The sequence below is a fragment of the Homarus americanus genome, unplaced genomic scaffold (genome assembly GCF_018991925.1).
Source record: "Homarus americanus isolate GMGI-L3 unplaced genomic scaffold, GMGI_Hamer_2.0 scaffold16712, whole genome shotgun sequence".
Classification (NCBI taxonomy): domain Eukaryota; kingdom Metazoa; phylum Arthropoda; class Malacostraca; order Decapoda; family Nephropidae; genus Homarus; species Homarus americanus.
The window spans coordinates 90,001-107,734 of record NW_024757794.1 but is presented as its reverse complement, the minus strand read 5'-3'; the positions used below and the strand labels follow the sequence as shown (position 1 = coordinate 107,734).

At 39.1% G+C, this 17,734-nt stretch overlaps 1 protein-coding gene across 2 annotated transcripts in view; it reads left to right on the top strand.

Annotated features, from left to right (window-relative positions):
- LOC121857746 (glycine receptor subunit alpha-2-like) overlaps positions 1–17,734 on the top strand; it is a 240,902-nt gene that overhangs the window by 147,660 nt on the left and 75,508 nt on the right. For both annotated transcript variants that reach the window (XM_042353876.1, XM_042353875.1), the window contains exon 5: positions 15,732–15,955. In XM_042353876.1, coding sequence (XP_042209810.1) covers positions 15,732–15,955 — 224 coding nt within the window. The remainder of the gene's footprint in view (positions 1–15,731; positions 15,956–17,734) is intronic.

Here is a 17,734-nt window from a genome sequence, read left to right as displayed (position 1 = left end):
TATTATTATTATTATTATTATTATTATTATTATTATTATTATTATTATTATTATTATTATTAGTAGTAGTAGTAGTAGTAGTCGTAGTAGTAGTAGTATAGATCCTATTTTAATCATCCATACTATCATCATTATTATCATCACCATTACTATTATAATCATCATCATCATCATCATACCTACCAGTACCATCATCCGTCTTATAATAATACATGATACCATTCCTCACAGTGCTCCCTGATCCCCTTCCTCGACCCAAGGTGATATATTGCTCATACCAGGAAAGTAATGACTCGCTGGATAAAAACACACACACACACACACACAAACACACACACACACACACACAAACACACACACACACACACACACACACACACACACTGGAAGGTCGAGATATTGATGGATTGATAAACTAGATTGACTGAACTTACAAGGATGGATAGTAGAGAGAGTTGATGATAATAATAATAATAATAATACTGAAGCCTCACTCAACCATTAGAGATAGAAAGAATAATTAATTAACCCAGTGTCTCAATTCTTCATACCTGTTGCCTATGTTCACCTGTTCTTTAATTACTTACAAATGGACCGAATTTATCAGATCTCTCCCACTCACCTTTCCCATCCTCTTTTCCACACCCTCTTCTCCTCTTACCCCTTCCATATATCCTTCTCCTCTTCCATCAAGCCTGAATTCCTCTCCCACTTTACCCCTCCCATGATTTGGTCGTTTAAGTGTCGGTCTGCCTTCACTATTATAAGTAAAGAGGACATTGGCTCATTGATTTCACTTATAATTCGTACTTAAATGTGTCTTGATAGTGTGTTCTTATATTTGTTTTTACTCATTTACTTTATTGTTACTTATTTCATCTCGTGTTTCTTACTCATTTACTCATTCATATAGTTCTTACTCGCGTGGTTTGAGTATAGTATATTCCTTCAGTACACAGGTAAGTTATTCATTCCCGACAGTTCATTTTACTCTGACTTGATTTAAGCGACGTCACTCGCTACCCACCCATCCACCCAACGCCCACCCACCCACCCACCCACCCACCCATTCGTATTCTTGATGTCGTCCCTCTGCACAATTCACTAAAATAACTTGCTGTTCCCCTCTCGTTCCTCTTTCGTTCCTTCGTTCTCTCCCTCGTTCCTCCTTCGTTCTCTCTCTCTCTCTCGCTCCTACGTTTTCTCCCTGTCACCTCCTTCAACCTCTCTTTCGGTACTCCTTTGTTCTCTCTCTCTCTCTCTCTCTCTCTCTCTCTCTCTCTTTCCTCTCTCTCTCTCTCTCTCTCTCTCTCTCTTCTTATAACACGGCTCAGTGGAAGAATTGTAACTTGATGTCATTGGCGTGCTCAGAGCCCAAGCTGGAGGTTTCATTGTGTTCTGATGCGTTTTATGGTCTGTCTGTCTGTCTGTCTGCCTGCCTGTCTGTCTGTCTGTGTTTGTCTGTCTTTCTTTCTGTCTGTCTGTTTGCCTGTCTGCCTGTCTGTCTGTCTGTCTCTGTCTGTCTCTCCCTCTCTCCAAGTACATTTCGCCGCATTCATAAATATATTTCACAATTTACTTTGACTCCATAGCAAGAACGTTGACGCACTTTCTCTGTTTTGTGACATTCATCAAAGTACTAATAAAAGAAAGTACTATTATTCTATTACTCAGAAGCTTGACAGTACAGACACTCCCATTATGGTCGTCCAGCACTAGAGCTCTTTGATAATATCTCCGTTATAAACTGCACTTTCTTTTCTTACATATTCTTTCATTTTGTATTACAGAAACTTGCAGTAAATCGGATGTTGTAATTGTAATGTAAATCGGATGTTGTACCTGTATCGTGAATCGGATGTTGTACCTGTATTGTAAATCGGGTGTTGTAACTGTATCGTAAATCGGGTGTTGTAACTGTATCGTAAATCGGATGCACCTGTAACTTTTATTCCTAAGTAAATGATGTAAATTAATACGAATTCATATACAGGGTGGCCATAAATGATTCCCCTAATTAAAGCATGAGAACATACTGTTTTTAGGGTAATCATTTATGGACACCCTGTATATTTTCTCTTATGGTGTTTGATAATAACTTATAATTCAATGAACTGGATAGTATCTGTACCTGGAAATGTACCTGGACCTGGGAATCTACCTGTCCTATGTACAATATATACCTGTGTTCATATTTCACGAAACGAAACAATTGAAGCCTGAATGTGAACCAACAGAAGGTGAATCATTGTTTTAGTTCAGTCATCAGCCTTGCATGACACTTTTCACTGGCCAGCAATCATACTCTCTCTCCCCATTCCATTCAACTCATATTTGGCCTTTACTCTGTTAAGTTACTCCCCCCCATCCCCCCCTCCTACCCATCCACACCCCATCCACACCCCACACCCCACACCCCATCCACACACCCTATCCACACACCCTATTCCCAAAATACATCATTGTGTCCCAGATTTCCTAAAGATTCGTCAGTTAAGCTTAATCCCATTTTGACCCATGAAATCTAGATAATGTGAATGAAAAGATGAGGAACTGAACGAACTCTTAATGTATTTTCCCAAGTAAATTAATCTTATTCTGACTGTTATTCACTCCTTACCAAAATTGTCACGAGTTAAGGGAAGTAAGTGGCTACCCATCAACCCCCTCTCAAGCTTGAAGAGATTGATGAGGAAAGTTGAGGAGAGAGTTTTAAAAGTAATGAACAATAAATTTGAAAAGATAAGAAAGAGTTGAATGGAGGGGTCGAGCATGTGGTGGTGATGAGGTTTTAAGGTGTGGAGGTCAGTCTGTTGGGTTGGGTTGGGAGGTTTTTTTTTATGTTCTTTAATGTTATAATGTAGAGTGGACGGACACACACACACACACACACACACACACACACCAATAAACCTCTCATATGAACCATTAAAATTAGTTAAATAATTCAATCTTATATTTCATTAGATTTACAAATTCACGTCATTATTATTATTTTTTTTACGTAATAATGAGTAAATAAAACTTGATATGTGAGTCATATTAACCTATAACTGTGAAGGATCTATTAATTTATGAATTCTTTATGTAATGTTAAAATGTAGAGGTGAAGATACGTTAACCAACTGTAGAGGAAGCCATTAAGGTCAGGATAGGTCATTCATTTTGAGGTCATGTCTTGTTTTGTTTTTATTCTTCTTTCTCTAATATTCTTTCTCATCTTCTTTCAATAATCTTTTTTCACTAACTTTCTTTTTCTTAACTTTCCATTTCCAGATCTCATTCACCATTCTTCTTTCTCACCAACCTACTTCCCTCTTCTTTCTCCACCTCTTATTTCCATTGTTCAATCATCATTTCATGTCTTTTCCTATCCCTATTTCTCCTTGTTTTCCTTTCACTCTTCTTGGTTCGGAAGAATACGAATAGAAATATAAAGAAAATATTAATAATTCAATAAATATTTTGAAGTCCTGTATATTTTCATTTCATATTATTGTTATTATTATACAGTGACGTGATGTATTACCTGTATATGTACCTGTGTAAATGTACCTGTAATTTGCACTCATTAAATTGAACACCTGAAATCATAAGAGATTATTAATTATTTTCTGGATAACAAAGATGTAAGAATGTTTGTACTTGCTCAATACACCTACCTGGATATACACCTGTAATTAAGAAGGCCGCAGGTATTGCATAACAACCAATCGAGATGTAATTCCTCCTCACTATAATGCCTGAGTGAAGGTTGATGCATTTCTGAATTGAAATTCCATCATTTGTATGTCCGGTAGATGCTTATATCCTTCTAAAAATGTTAAAATTCTATATAATGGTTGGTGTATTGCTGGCTAGAACTGCTACATTGTATACCTGTCTATGTATACCTGCGTCATGTATACCCTTATTTACGTATACCTGTGTTTGTATGCCTTTGTGTATACCCGCGTCTCTGTATACCTCTGTGTATACCTGTGTCTGTGTATACCTGTGTCTGTGTATACCTGTGTCTGCGTACAACTTGTCTATGTATACCTGTGTATGTATACCTGCACCTACGTCTGTATACCCAGCCTTAATATTTCTTCCTCAATTACACGACTCAACTGAATCCGAATTGAATTGCTGTACGAACGAGAAACTTGATTCAGGATTAAGGTGGACTGTCTGTAGAAACGAGTTCCTTTGTTCCTATTCCAGCGTTGTGTGTGTGTAGGGGGGGACGGGGGGGGGGTGTATGTGAGAAATAGCAAAAAGAGAAATATATAGACAGACACAGACAGACACACACACACAGACAGACAGACAGACAGACAGACAGACAAACAAAATATCAATACAATATAATTAGCTAATCTACATGTCTCCCCTTGACCCGCGTATCAGTTTGACCTCTGCACCACTACACAACACTGAAAACACAGGTCACTTGCAGGTCACTTGTCTCTCACGTTGGCCAGGCAGCTCGGGGGAATCCAGTCGTTAATTCATTCCCAATTACCGATAATAAGAGAACGTGACCATTTACAGTCAAGTCTCTGGGTAATTTTGAAGCAATTTTGTGGATTCTACTCTACTTTTTGTTCTCTGAGTCTAACCTGGCATAATTGGTACTAATCATAATAGTTTGGGTCGGTCGTAATAGGATTAGGACCAACAGTATTTTTGCCCAGTTGGATTGGAACCCATTCGACCTTCAATTATACTTTTATTTATTTTTTGTTTACTCTGTTACTTCTTATCCTTTGCCCTTCCTTCTGTTCCAACTTTTATCTCCCCCCTTTTCTCCCTTCCATCCTTAGTCCTTTCTTCTGTAGTAGCTTTATTCCATACTTTCTTTCTTTTCTCCTTCCCATCTTTCGAAATTTCTTCTTCCTCATCGTTACTCATTGCCTTCTTGCCCTCTCACTCTTCCCATCCTCTGTTCTCCCTTCTGTTTCACCTTTACTCTCTCTCTCTCGCCATCCTCTACCCATCTGTCTCTCCTATCCCCATCCTGTCTCTCCCATGTAGAATAAACAAGAAACTCCGTGACATGAGGCACTGACTCGCTGGTGACCCAATTTACCAGAGTGCCATAATGTGGGCGGCCCTCACGCACGCGTCAGGCAGTACCACATACACTCACCTCACCACGACTGAAGTTCAAATTGTCCTCAGTGTTAATGGACCATGACATAACCTGACCTAACTTGACCTGACCTTACCTAACATAACCTGACCTGACCAAACCTAAACTAACATGACCTAAACTAACCTAACCTAACCTGACCTGATCTAACCTAACTTGACATAACCTAACCTACCAATAAACTATTAAGGTCATTTTGAAATTTTATCCTCATGGGCCCTCAGTACTAATGGGCACCCGTCCTAATTTTCCCAACTCTAATAGGCCCTAACTTTAGTGGGCCCCAGTGCTAAAAAAGCCTCAATCTAACCAAACCAAATTTTCTCGAAATAGGGCCCCATTTCAATTTCACTCCCTCCATTAATTAAAGGTTTAATTTCGTTGGGGCCTCTTAAGACTGGGGCCTATTTAATCCTTCACCGACTCCTCTCCTCCTGGGCCACGAATGAAGTAAACGCGACCCAGGATTTAGTTGATGTCTCTCCCATGCATTCATATCACTCCGGCTGAGAGAGATTGTGGGGGCATATAGAGACTCAGACGTGAGACAAAGAGAATAATATAGAGATTAGAGCAGCATCAAGAGACATAAACGTGAGGAAGAGAGACTAGCAGAGAGATAACTCCAAGATTATGGGGTTAATAGAGAAATTTACTGAAATGCAGAGAATAAATTGTAAGGAAGAGGAGCTAACAGATATAGTGAGAGAGAATAATATAAATAATGAGGAAAAGCAGCAAAAATATGAGAAAAAATAATAAAAGACTGGATAATGCGAGACAGACATAGACCGACCGACAGACAGACAGACAGACATAAACAGACAGTCAGACAGAGAGACAGAGACAGACAAAAATGATGAGTGTTGGTAGTACAGAAGTTTCCCTGACGGTCTAACTGAGTCTGATTGATTGATATCACCTGTCGTCACTAGCACCTGAGAGAGAGAAGCAGGAACACAAAGCGAGGAGAGGTGAAGGAGGAGGAGGAGAAAGTAGGAGGAGGAGAAAGTAGGAGGAGGAAGAGAAAGAGAAGGAAGAGGAGGCGAAGGAGGAGGAAGAGAAGGAGGTTGAAGTAGGAAGAAGAAGAATTGAGGAACATTAAAGGAGTAGAAGGAAAAGAAGAATATGAGAGAGAGAAAAGAAGAATGAGAATCAGAGAAACGAGTGAGAGAAGAGAGAGAGAGAGAGAGAGATCAACCAGAATGTGTTTCGCAGTTAGTTTCTTCCCCTCACAGTACAATGGTCGGTAGAATTAGCATCTGTACACCATAACGAAAGATAAAGTGTATTCTCTCTCTCTCTCTCTCTCTCTCTCTCTCTCTCTCTCTCTCTCACCTCCTGTAACTATCACTTGAGGTTAACTTTACTGATGTGACAGAACAGTTCGTCCATCTTCCCAAGGAGCCTATCACCCGCTTCCTGGTGATAGACAGACAAAATGACCGATACAGACAGACAGATAGACATAAAGACAGGCATAAAGCACACAGACAAACGGCAAACGAACAAAAAAGACAGACATTCAAGCAAACGGACTAACATAAAGCTAGATAGACAGGGAGACAGACAGGGAGATAGACAGGGACAGACAGGGAGACAGACAGACAGTGAATTGCATCGTGTACAAGAACGAAGGAAATTTTATTAGTATTAGAAAAACACAAAGGATATTTTAGGAAGGAGAGAGAGAGAGAGAGAGAGAGAGAGAGAGAGAGAGAGAGAGAGCTCAGTTTCCTTTCAATAATGATATAAACAAATTGAAGATTATTGTCGAATATATTTTTTACGTTGTGTCGACTACAAGAGCATCTGACTAGTATTTTAGGTCGAGTTCGGATCTTGTAGTCGACATAACACTCGACAGGTGGGCTTCTACTCGACATAACACTCGACAGGTGAGCTTATACTCGACATAAGACTCGACAGGTGAGCTTATACTCGACATAAGACTCGACAGGTGAGCTTCTACTCGACATAAGACTCGACAGGTGAGCGTATACTCGACATAAGACTCGACAGGTGAGCTTATACTCGACATAAGACTCGACAGGTGAGCTTATACTCGACATAAGACTCGACAGGTGAGCTTATACTCGACATAAGACTCGACAGGTGAGCTTATACTCGACACAACACTAATCAACTAATCACCACCAGACACCTTCGCCTACCTACACTACCTGATTTCCCAAAGGTGTGCACACGAGGCTAATTGAGTCAGCTGATTGGCCAGTCTGATTGGCTAGTCTGATTATAAAATTCCCAAAGGGCCTTCGGGAATTCCTAATCTTCTCGAGAATTGATTGTATAGATACGGATTGTTAAGGATTGGTACTAGTGGCTGTGTTTCTTACCTCGTGATTAGGGATTAGTAAATGGAGTAATGTTTGAAGCTAATTTTTTTTTGCGACTTCCTGTCCGCTAATGAGAGGTGGAGTGAACTACACTGTCCGTTATTCCGTACTTGGGAGAGGATGACAACAACAATAACACTAATAGCAACAATAATTAATCGACCACAAAAACAACAACAACAACAACAACAACAACAACAGCAACCACAACAATAACAACCACAACCACAACAACAAAAACAGCAACAACCACCACAACAACAACAACAACAACAATAAGGGCAACTAACAATAATAATCAACCACAACAAAAACAGCAACAACAACAATCAACAACAACAATCAACAACAATAATAATAGCAACAACAACAACAACAACACCAACAAGGGCAACTAACAATAATAATCAACCACAACAAAAACAGCAACAACCACAACAACAACAATAATAATAGCAACAACAACAACCACAACAACAACAATCAACAACAATAATAATTAATCTACAACAGAAAAACAACAACAACAGCAACAACAGAATCAGTAAACAACAAAATTAAAGATGCAATTAAAATAACAAGAACAATGTGAACAGGTAACACACTAATTAGCAACAAGGAAACAAGAATTAAGAACTTTTTCCTTTCCCTAAAAAAATTATAAACAGCTAAACCAGTAGAATTAAAGCTAAGTCACTCATTAAAGCTAAGTCACTCATTAATCATCAGGCAAAGTGGACCTTTGCAAAGCTATCTAAGTTTGTCGGTTATCCACACGAGTTATCCACACGAGTTATCCACACGAGTTATCCACACGAGTTATCCACACGAGTTATCCACACGAGTTACCCACACGAGTTACCCACACGAGTTATACACACAATATACAGTACATCCTCTTGGCTAGGATATACAGATAGGCAGGATTAGAAAGCGGATTAACAAGGATTTGGATTAATAGAAAGGGCTTGGGATTTGCGGGCGTCGTGGGGGATTTATGGCTCGAATAGGGGTTTATGAGAGGGGAAAAGTGGGAGATATTTTGAGTGGGAGAGGGATTTTGTAAATAGACTAGAGGTATCGTAAAGAGAGGGAGGGAGGGGATTAATAAGAGAGTGGAGGATTAACGAGAGAGGGGGATTAACAAGAGAGGGGGATTAACAATAGGGCGAGGGATTTAAGGGATAGAATAGTGGGATTTAATGGAAAAAATGGTGAGGGATTTAGAGGATTAAGAAGAGGATTTAAAGAATAAGAAGGTGCGGATTTAGGGAATTAAGAAGACGATTTAAAGAGTAAGACGGTGGGGATTTAGGGGATTAAGAAGAAAGATTAACAGAGGGAGGATTAAGTGTGAGCCAGGATTAACTATATCAGGATAGGTCATAAGTGTTGTTTTTCGGTCAACTACACGGCACTGAGGTTTAAAGTGGCACTGTCCTTCACTGTGTCCGGCACAGTGCCAGGGAAAGGTGTCACCCCCCCCCCCTTCCCTCAGTCTCCTTCTCACCTATTGGCCCTTCCTCCTCTTCCTCCTTCTCCTCTTCTTCCTCCTTCCACTCACCACCTGTTCCTCTTACCCATTTATCTAACCATCCACCATCCCCTCCTCCTCCTCCTATCCCCTCTTCTCAACCCTTCCTTCTTTCCCCTCTCCCCGCCCACCCATCCTACCCGCCCACCCATCCTCCCCACCCAGTTACCTTCTCAGTGCTATAATCGGCATAAAATTCATCCCTATCTCTCTAAGTGGTATAACCCGACGTGTTTGGTTATGTCTCATTTAGAGATAGTATGGCTTTATCTCTCACCAGTTAGATGACGTAGGATCTCTCATAATTACAGAGAGACAATACACCTATGTCTCTCACTACGATCTCTCATCATTATACAATACACCGTTGTCTCTCACTACGATCTCTCATCATTATACAATACACCGTTGTCTCTCACTACGATCTCTCATCATTATACAATACACCTATGTCTCTCACTACGATCTCTCATCATTATACAATACACCTATGTCTCTCACTACGATCTCTCATCATTATACAATACACCTATGTCTCTCACTACGATCTCTCATCATTATACAATACACCTATGTCTCTCACTACGATCTCTCATCATTATACAATACACCTATGTCTCTCACTACGATCTCTCATCATTATACAATACACCTTTGTCTCTCACTACGTAGGCTGGCTGGCTGGCCGTGAGAAAGACGTATTCTGTACACAAAGTTACCAGCTTCGTTGCTTTAATTGCTCTTGTTCTCAGAGTTGGGGCCGGGTTCTCACAGCTTCACAGTGGTAGCCGCTAATTGCATATACTAATTGCTCTACTAATTACACCAACTCCTTACTTAAGTCTGACGTCAAGATTAGGCTCGAATTAACACAACTTCCACCCACTCCTTTAGGCTCTAATTAATCCCCTAAGTTGTTCATTCTTTATTTAACCTAATCTCACCTCACCTCACCTCACCTCACCTCACCTCACCTCACCTCACCTCACCTAACCTCATCTCACCTCATCTCACCTCACCTCACCTCATCTCACCTCACCTAAGCTGGAAGGCGTAATTGCAAGCCTTGTGATTTATTACTTTTCAATATTTGTGAAAAGAAAATCCCCATTTTTGTCATTAATAAGGTAAAGTAATTAAGGTTATTAGCTGTTAGGTGCTTAATAAAAACAAGAACAACAATAAAAACATTAACAGCAATAATAACAACAACAATAACAAAAACACAACAATAACAACAACAACAACAACAACAATAACAACAATATTAATAACAAGAACAAGGACAACAATAACAACAACAACAACAATAACAATAACAACAACAATAACAGTAATAAAAAACACAACAATAACAACAACAACAACAACAATAACAACAATATTAATAACAAGAACAAGGACAACAATAACAACAACAACAACAATAACAACAACAATAACAGTAATAAAAAACACAACAATAACAACAACAACAACAACAATAACAACACTATTAATAACAAGAACAAGGACAACAATAACAACAACAACAACAATAACAATAACAACAACAATAACAGTAACAAAAAACACAACAATAACAACAACAATAACAACAATATTAATAACAAGAACAAGGACAACAATAACAACAACAACAACAATAACAACACTATTAATAACAAGAACAAGAACAACAATAACAACAACAATACAACATACAAACATACAAACAAATAAACTCTTGCCCTTCATCCCCTCACAACACAAGAGTTACTCACATCGACTCCTCACTTGTTGGAGATGAACAATTAAAAGAGTATTAGGTTGTTAAGGTCAGAGGGGGCCAAGTGGTAGTTAGCCTTGTTAGTACCAGCGCCTCTCTCTCGTTCCCTGAAGCTTTAACTCTATCTAGTGATAATCTCTTCTTGAAATTCCATGGTAAGTGGTGGGTGGAGGGTGGGTGGTGGGTGGGTGACAGGTGTTTGGTACCTGTTAGTCACGTATTAATTACCTTACCTGTCGAAATACACCTGTATGATCCACCTAATTACATGACCTTCTCCTATACTTCACTATCCACCTTTACCTCTCTTCTCCCCTTTCTTCTTCCTTTTCTCTATTTCCTTCCCTTCCCTCTTAGCCTTTCCTTCTGTTTCCGTTCCCCTGTTCTCTTTTTCCCCTTCCTGTTTCCCTCTCATCTTAATACCCTATTCATTCTTCTTAACTTCCTCTCCTATTTCCTCCTTCATTTCCTTTCTTCCTCCTGTCATAATGTATTTTTCTTCCTGTATCTTTTCTATCATTCTTTCTCCGTTCTCTCTGTTTCCTCTCCTCACCTTACCATCTTATTATCTATTTTTATCTACTTTTTTCTCATATACTTTTATCGCCTTTTTTTCCTTCTCCTCCTCTTCCTCTTCTACCTCCTCCTCTCCTCCTCCTTTATCGTCTTTCTTTACATTCTCTCATTCCTATCTTCCTCAACTGGCCTCTTCCTCTTCCATCATTCCCTTCCTTCCTGTTTCCATCTATTCGTTTTCCACCTCAACTCACAACACGAAAGAGTAAAAATGTGAAAATAAGTGAAAGTCCATAAATTTGTATCGTCTCATCTTTCTTTCTTTCTTTCTTTCTTTCTTTCTTTCATTCATTCTTTCTTTCTTTCTTTACCCCTTGACAATGAATCGTAATTAACACAGGTGATAACAGGTAGACGAGATATCCAACCTGGGGAAAAACAAAAACAGAGGTAACTTACTTGTTTGTTACCTCACGTTGGTTAAAATATAATGAATATAATTTAATTTATCATTGTACCTAAGCATCATAGTCTACAATGGTCTCCACCCTGTGTAAAAGAAAACACTGGGATGGTTAACAAAAAAAAAATGTGTTTGTAGTGAATTAGTTAAATGAAGTTATTCAGTGTGTTTATGTATGTAAATAATAATATAAGGAATTTTTGTTTGTTTGTTTTGTTTAGTTTTGTAATTGTGTGTTTTATTTGTAATTATTCTTCGTTGGGATGTAAGGTAAATTATTTGATGTTGGTATGTTTTTGTTAGTTTTCATTTTTGTTTGTTTGTTTGTGGATACTTATTTTTGTTTGTGTGTGTTTGTACCTTCATGGTTATTGTCTGTGTGTGTGTTTTTGTTTGTCTGTTTGATTGTTTCATCTCTCTCTCTCTCTCTCTCTCTCTCTCTCTCTCTCTCTCTCTCTCTCGTATCTACACCTCTTCCTCTCTTCCGTTGGGAGGATTAAGGGGAACAACAGAAAATGTAAGAACAGGAAGAGGAAATGGCAGGAGAGAGTAATGCAGTTTCAAGTGTATAGGAAACAGGAAAGAACCGACATAACACACGCACGCACGTACACACACACACACACACACACACACAGACGCACGCACACTCATATCTCCAGCTCTCAGGTGCAAAATGCGGAGGCAGAAAAATAACTGTTTTCAATGTTTGTTTGTTTCATTTGAATTTATTTTTACAAGGTTAGGTTAGGTTAGGTTAGGTTAGGTTAGGTTAGGTTAGGTTAGGTTAGGTTAGGTTATTTTGCATTGAAGTAAATACTCATAGCTAAATAACGTTATTTTTTTTAGACAGGTAGTCAAGTCTTAATACCCACTTCCACAAGTCTTTAAGAGTCTTTGTATAGTTTAAGATATAAGACTTAATGAACTAGGCTTAAAGACCTTGGCTAGAGAAACCCATCCAGTTGTCTGGTATATAGTTAAGACTTATTTAACTCCTTAGCGCTTTAAAGACCTCCCCCCCCCTCCATTCCCCTCCCTTCCCCTCTCCTCTTCCACCCCCCCCCACACCCTCCCCACCTCCCTTCTCTTGATCATTGAAACACCGTAAATACATCAACAACATCAACCTCGTATCTAAATGAGTTCCTTACCTTCATATTTTAATGATGACAATTCAGAACTTACGTCACTGTTTATACTAAATTAATCGACTAAAATAAATCCGGAAAACAAAAGCCTATCTTTGTTGTTTTTGTTGATAATGTGACCCAATTTTTTCGACAATAATAGTTTGTAGTGAAAAAAATACTTCTCTTATTGGTTGGGCACTCAAAGAGACAATGGTGGTATTAATAATGATGAGGGTGGGGGTGGTGGTCGTGATGGTGGGGTCGTGATGGTGGGGTCGTGATGGTGGGGTCGTGATGGTGGGGTCGTCCTGGTGTGGTGGGGTCGTCATGGTGGGGTCGTGATGGTGGGGTCGTGGTGATGGTTAGTGTTAGTACGACTTAATGATGTTCAGGGTTGATACTTCACTCAATGGGAGGGAAATATGAAAGGGAAAATAGGAAAGACTTTGTAAGTATTTCAAGAGGAGGAAAATTAAATGGAAAATATGACAAACTCGGTAAATCTTCTCTGGGATGACAGGAAAATACAAAAAGGAAATAACAAGAATGAAATATGAAAGATTCTGAATGAAGATTATTTTTTTTTTAAACGGGAAAATTAGAAATATATTTTAAGGCTAAAGTGAACACACACACACACACACACACACACACACACACACACACACACACACCTGGGATAAAACACCTTAATGAGGGGGATTGACAGAGGTAAGTCCTTTCCCATGCTTTGGCAAATCCTAGAGGGAACAGAACGTAAATCCTGCTTGAAGATATTCGATGCTGGCATTGGACGAAGACTCCCTCGTTATAAGCTGCTTGTAAGGTCTTGACTAGGGAGGGGAGGAAGTCACAAGGGGGTGAGTCTACCTGCTGGGGACTCCTGACGAAGGCTTTTTTACCCATGGATAACAGATAACAGAATCCTCAAAACTCAAATTTTATTAAGTTAGGATAATTTGGGGTTAAACTAATCTTAGGTTAAATTTGCCTATGTTTGAAGAGATTAAATTTTAAGTTAGGTCTAAGTTAAAATAGGTTACAATATGTTAGTTATAAGTTTGATCAAACTAAGGTAGATTCGATTAGATAAGATACCAATCCCCGCGTCAGGCGTGGAGATTAGCTAATACCTTGTGAACATCAATGATTCGCTGGACTGGAAGAGGATTTAAGATCAATTATAAAAGGGATTGAAAGCTAATAGAAATGATATGAATAAGATATCTGAAACCCTTGAGTACGATGACCTTACTATTTGAGTACGATGACCTGACTATTTGAGTACGATGAATTAACCCTTGTGTACGATGACTTTACTATTTGAGTACGATGAATTAACCCTTGAGTACGATGACCTTACTATTTGAGTACGATGACTTTACTATTTGAGTACGATGACTTAACCCTTGTGTACGATGACTTAACCCTTGAGTACGATGACTTAACCCTTGAGTACGCTGACTTTAAATACGATGATTTTTGAAATATATACACTACCTGCTATTGTTTCTCCTCTTCTCCTCTCCTCCCTCTTCTCCTCTCCTCTCCTCCTTCTCCTCTCCTCCTCTCCTTCTCCTCTCCTCTCTCTCCCTCTTCTCCTCTCTCTCTCTCTCCTCTCCTCTCTCTCCTCTCCCCCTTCTCCCTCCTCCCCTCCTCTCCTCTCTCCTCTCCTCTCCTCTCCTCTCCCCTCTTCTCTTCTCCTCTCCTCTCCTCTCCTCCAGAATGGAACACAGTTGAACAGTTTACAATAAATCACCCTAGCTGTTTCAACATACAGTCACACAATCATTACTGAAACCTTGTCAATAAAAACACGCCATGTGCCTCATAGTTTTCCATTAACTGTAAATAAAAAACTAAAAAAAAAGTTGAACCATAATGAAAAATACTAAACTAATTGAATAAACGCTACAGGTAGATTAAAAAGTGTTGAAAAAAAAGCGTTAGGGTAATTATTTATTTGGACTCGTACACACACACACACACACACACACACACACACACGATAAAAATTGTGAGTATTGTGGAAATTTATGTTACATTTATTTTGATACGTGAATGTAATTGTCTGTCTGTCTGCCTTTCGAGTGTTCCTCAGGTTCATGATTATAAAATGTTTGTGTATATGTATCTAATTATCTAATACATGCATACATATATACATATATACATACGAGAAGCGAACGATTTTGATTGGCTATTCCTGTCGTAATCTGAACTATGAATAACCAATGGCCTTTACCTTCACGTCTTACTATTAATTGGACACACCTCACTGACTCACCTGTGTGTAGTTACCTGAGAGAGACTCGTTGGTTATTTCAGTGCATCAGAGACTCCCTTTGTGTCGTTTATTTCTGCTAACACAACACAATTTTAAAACTTTTCCTGTAGTTTATACCTATTTTCCCCCTTTAATACTCTTGTCTTATTTTGTCCTTCATGTTTTTATTCTTTTTAATTTTCGTTTTATTTTTATTTTATTTTTATTTTCTTTTTTCCTTCTTTTTTCTTCCCTTTTCTAGGTTTTTTTTCATTTTTCTTTTTTCTTCTACATTTCCTTCTTTTTTCTTTTTAAAATTTGTTTTTACCTTTGTTATAATTACCTGGCTTATAACTATCGTCTATCCCTATTCCTCAAGACATTCATAAAAACCAAAATATCACTAAGGTCAAAGTTTATTTATCTATTAAAACTTTAAATTGACCTTTGGATTGACCTGACCTTAAGAATTTCCATTTAAAAGTTCACTCATCCATACAAACTCTGAATTGACCTTGACTTGACCTGACCTCATGAATATATGTCTTGTCTTGCAGGATTACCAGGTCGACTTATACCTCCGTCAGGCGTGGGTCGACGAGCGCCTCAACCACATCGACATAGAACAGCCTCTGGACCTCAATGACCCCAACCTAGTGAAGGCCATCTGGAAGCCTGAGGTGTATTTCCCTAACGCCAAACACGCTGAGTTCCAGTTCGTCACCGTACCCAACGTTCTTGTCAGGATCAATCCCCTGGGCGAGATTCTCTACATGCTCAGGTGAGGTGATTCTTTGTCTGTCTGGTGGTGTTTCATAGCTCATGGTGGTGCTTGTATGGTGATGCCTGTATGGTGGTTCCTTTAGCCCATGGTGGTGTGTGTGTGTGTATGGTGGTGCCTTATAACCCATGGTGGTGCCTTCTACCAGCCTTCACTCCCCCTTAGTCTCTGGTGCGTCATCTCTCACGCCCCCACGATCAGATCAGTCCTGGTCAGTCACCCTTTGTTAGAGTCCATATTAAAACCACCCTTCTGATATACTGATGAATCAAACAGAGCAGGAAGGAAAAACTCTCCCTCTTGCACATAAACACCATCAGTCAAGTCATTTGGGGAGGAAACTGTTTTGGTATTGTGGTAAAATGAATACAAAAAACTTGATTTTATGCGAAGAAGAATTATACTCGAATTCATAGTGTATATAAAAGACACTTTATTGCTGTTTTTGTATTATGTAACAGTCCCCTTCACTGGTGCGTTTACAGGTGGTCGTCATATAGCATTGGTACAGTCCTCTTCACTAGTGTGTTTACAGGGGCTCGTCAAATAGCATTGGTACAGTCCCCTTCACTAGTGCGTTTACAGGGGCTCGTAATATACTGTAGCCTAGGTACAGTCCCCTTCACTAGTTCGTTTACAGGGGCTCGTCATATAGCCTAGGTACAGTCCCCTTCACTAGTGCGTTTACAGGAGCTCGTCATATAAACATTCCATAAATCATTACATTGAGATATTTGTTTTAATATTGTTTTAATTTGATTCCATAGTATGTTTACTATTGTGAGTTTCCTTGTGTCGAATGTAAACAAACACAGCGCTGCCACACTTCACACAGCCTGACGAGCCCCTGTAAACGCGCTAGTGAAGGGAACTGTACCTTAAAGTCACCTGATCTAGGTTATGTTAGATTGGGGATTACCTCTGATGAAACTGTCACTATTAGTCTGTAGTAAATCCTATCAGCCCATATCTTAAGGGGGGATTTACTTATATAAAAAAGAAAAGCCAAGTAATCCCCGCTCAAGTAGAGGTGTGAGAGAGTGTGTGATGCTCTCTCTCTCTCTCTCTCTCTCTCTCTCTCTCTCTTTAAAACAAGAAAACAGACTAATTGATTAATGTAAGAAACGTAGTCTGAGAGAGAGAAAAAAAGGAGAGAGAGAGAGAGAGAGAGAGAGAGAGAGAGAGAATATGGTTAGTAGACATAAAAGAAATAAGAAAACATATCAGTGAGAGAGAAAGAGAGAGAAACAGACAGACAGAGACAGAAAAAAAAATACTATCTCTTGTTGACTTTTTTTCTCTTATCTTAATTACTTCCCATCAGACGTGAGAAATAAACCCGATTTTTTTCCCAGTAAGTCCTGTGGAATTATCTCCTGCTCTGAGAACGAGGTAATCCGGTTGAGTACATGTAGGTAGTGTACTGGATTTACGACCTAAGAGAACAAATCCCTTTTGTTCCCCACAAGTTCGAATGTTTTTTTTTTTTTTTTTAGGTTTAAATGTAAAGTGTGTAGTCTCTCTCTCTCTTTCTCTCTCTTGCTGCCTTTCTCCTATGTTATTTTCTCTTTCTAGTCTCTCTCTCACTTTCTCTCGCTCACTCTTTTGTTCGACATCCTCTCTCTCTCTCTCTCTCTCTCTCTCAAAAAAGAAGAAAAAATATGAAAAATTTATTAAGATTGAGACCCTACTCACTAGATACCGCTATGTGTTCAGGGAATTTTGTCCGCTACTGAACTATAATAGTGAAGATTGTTTGTTTGTTCTGGCAATACATCC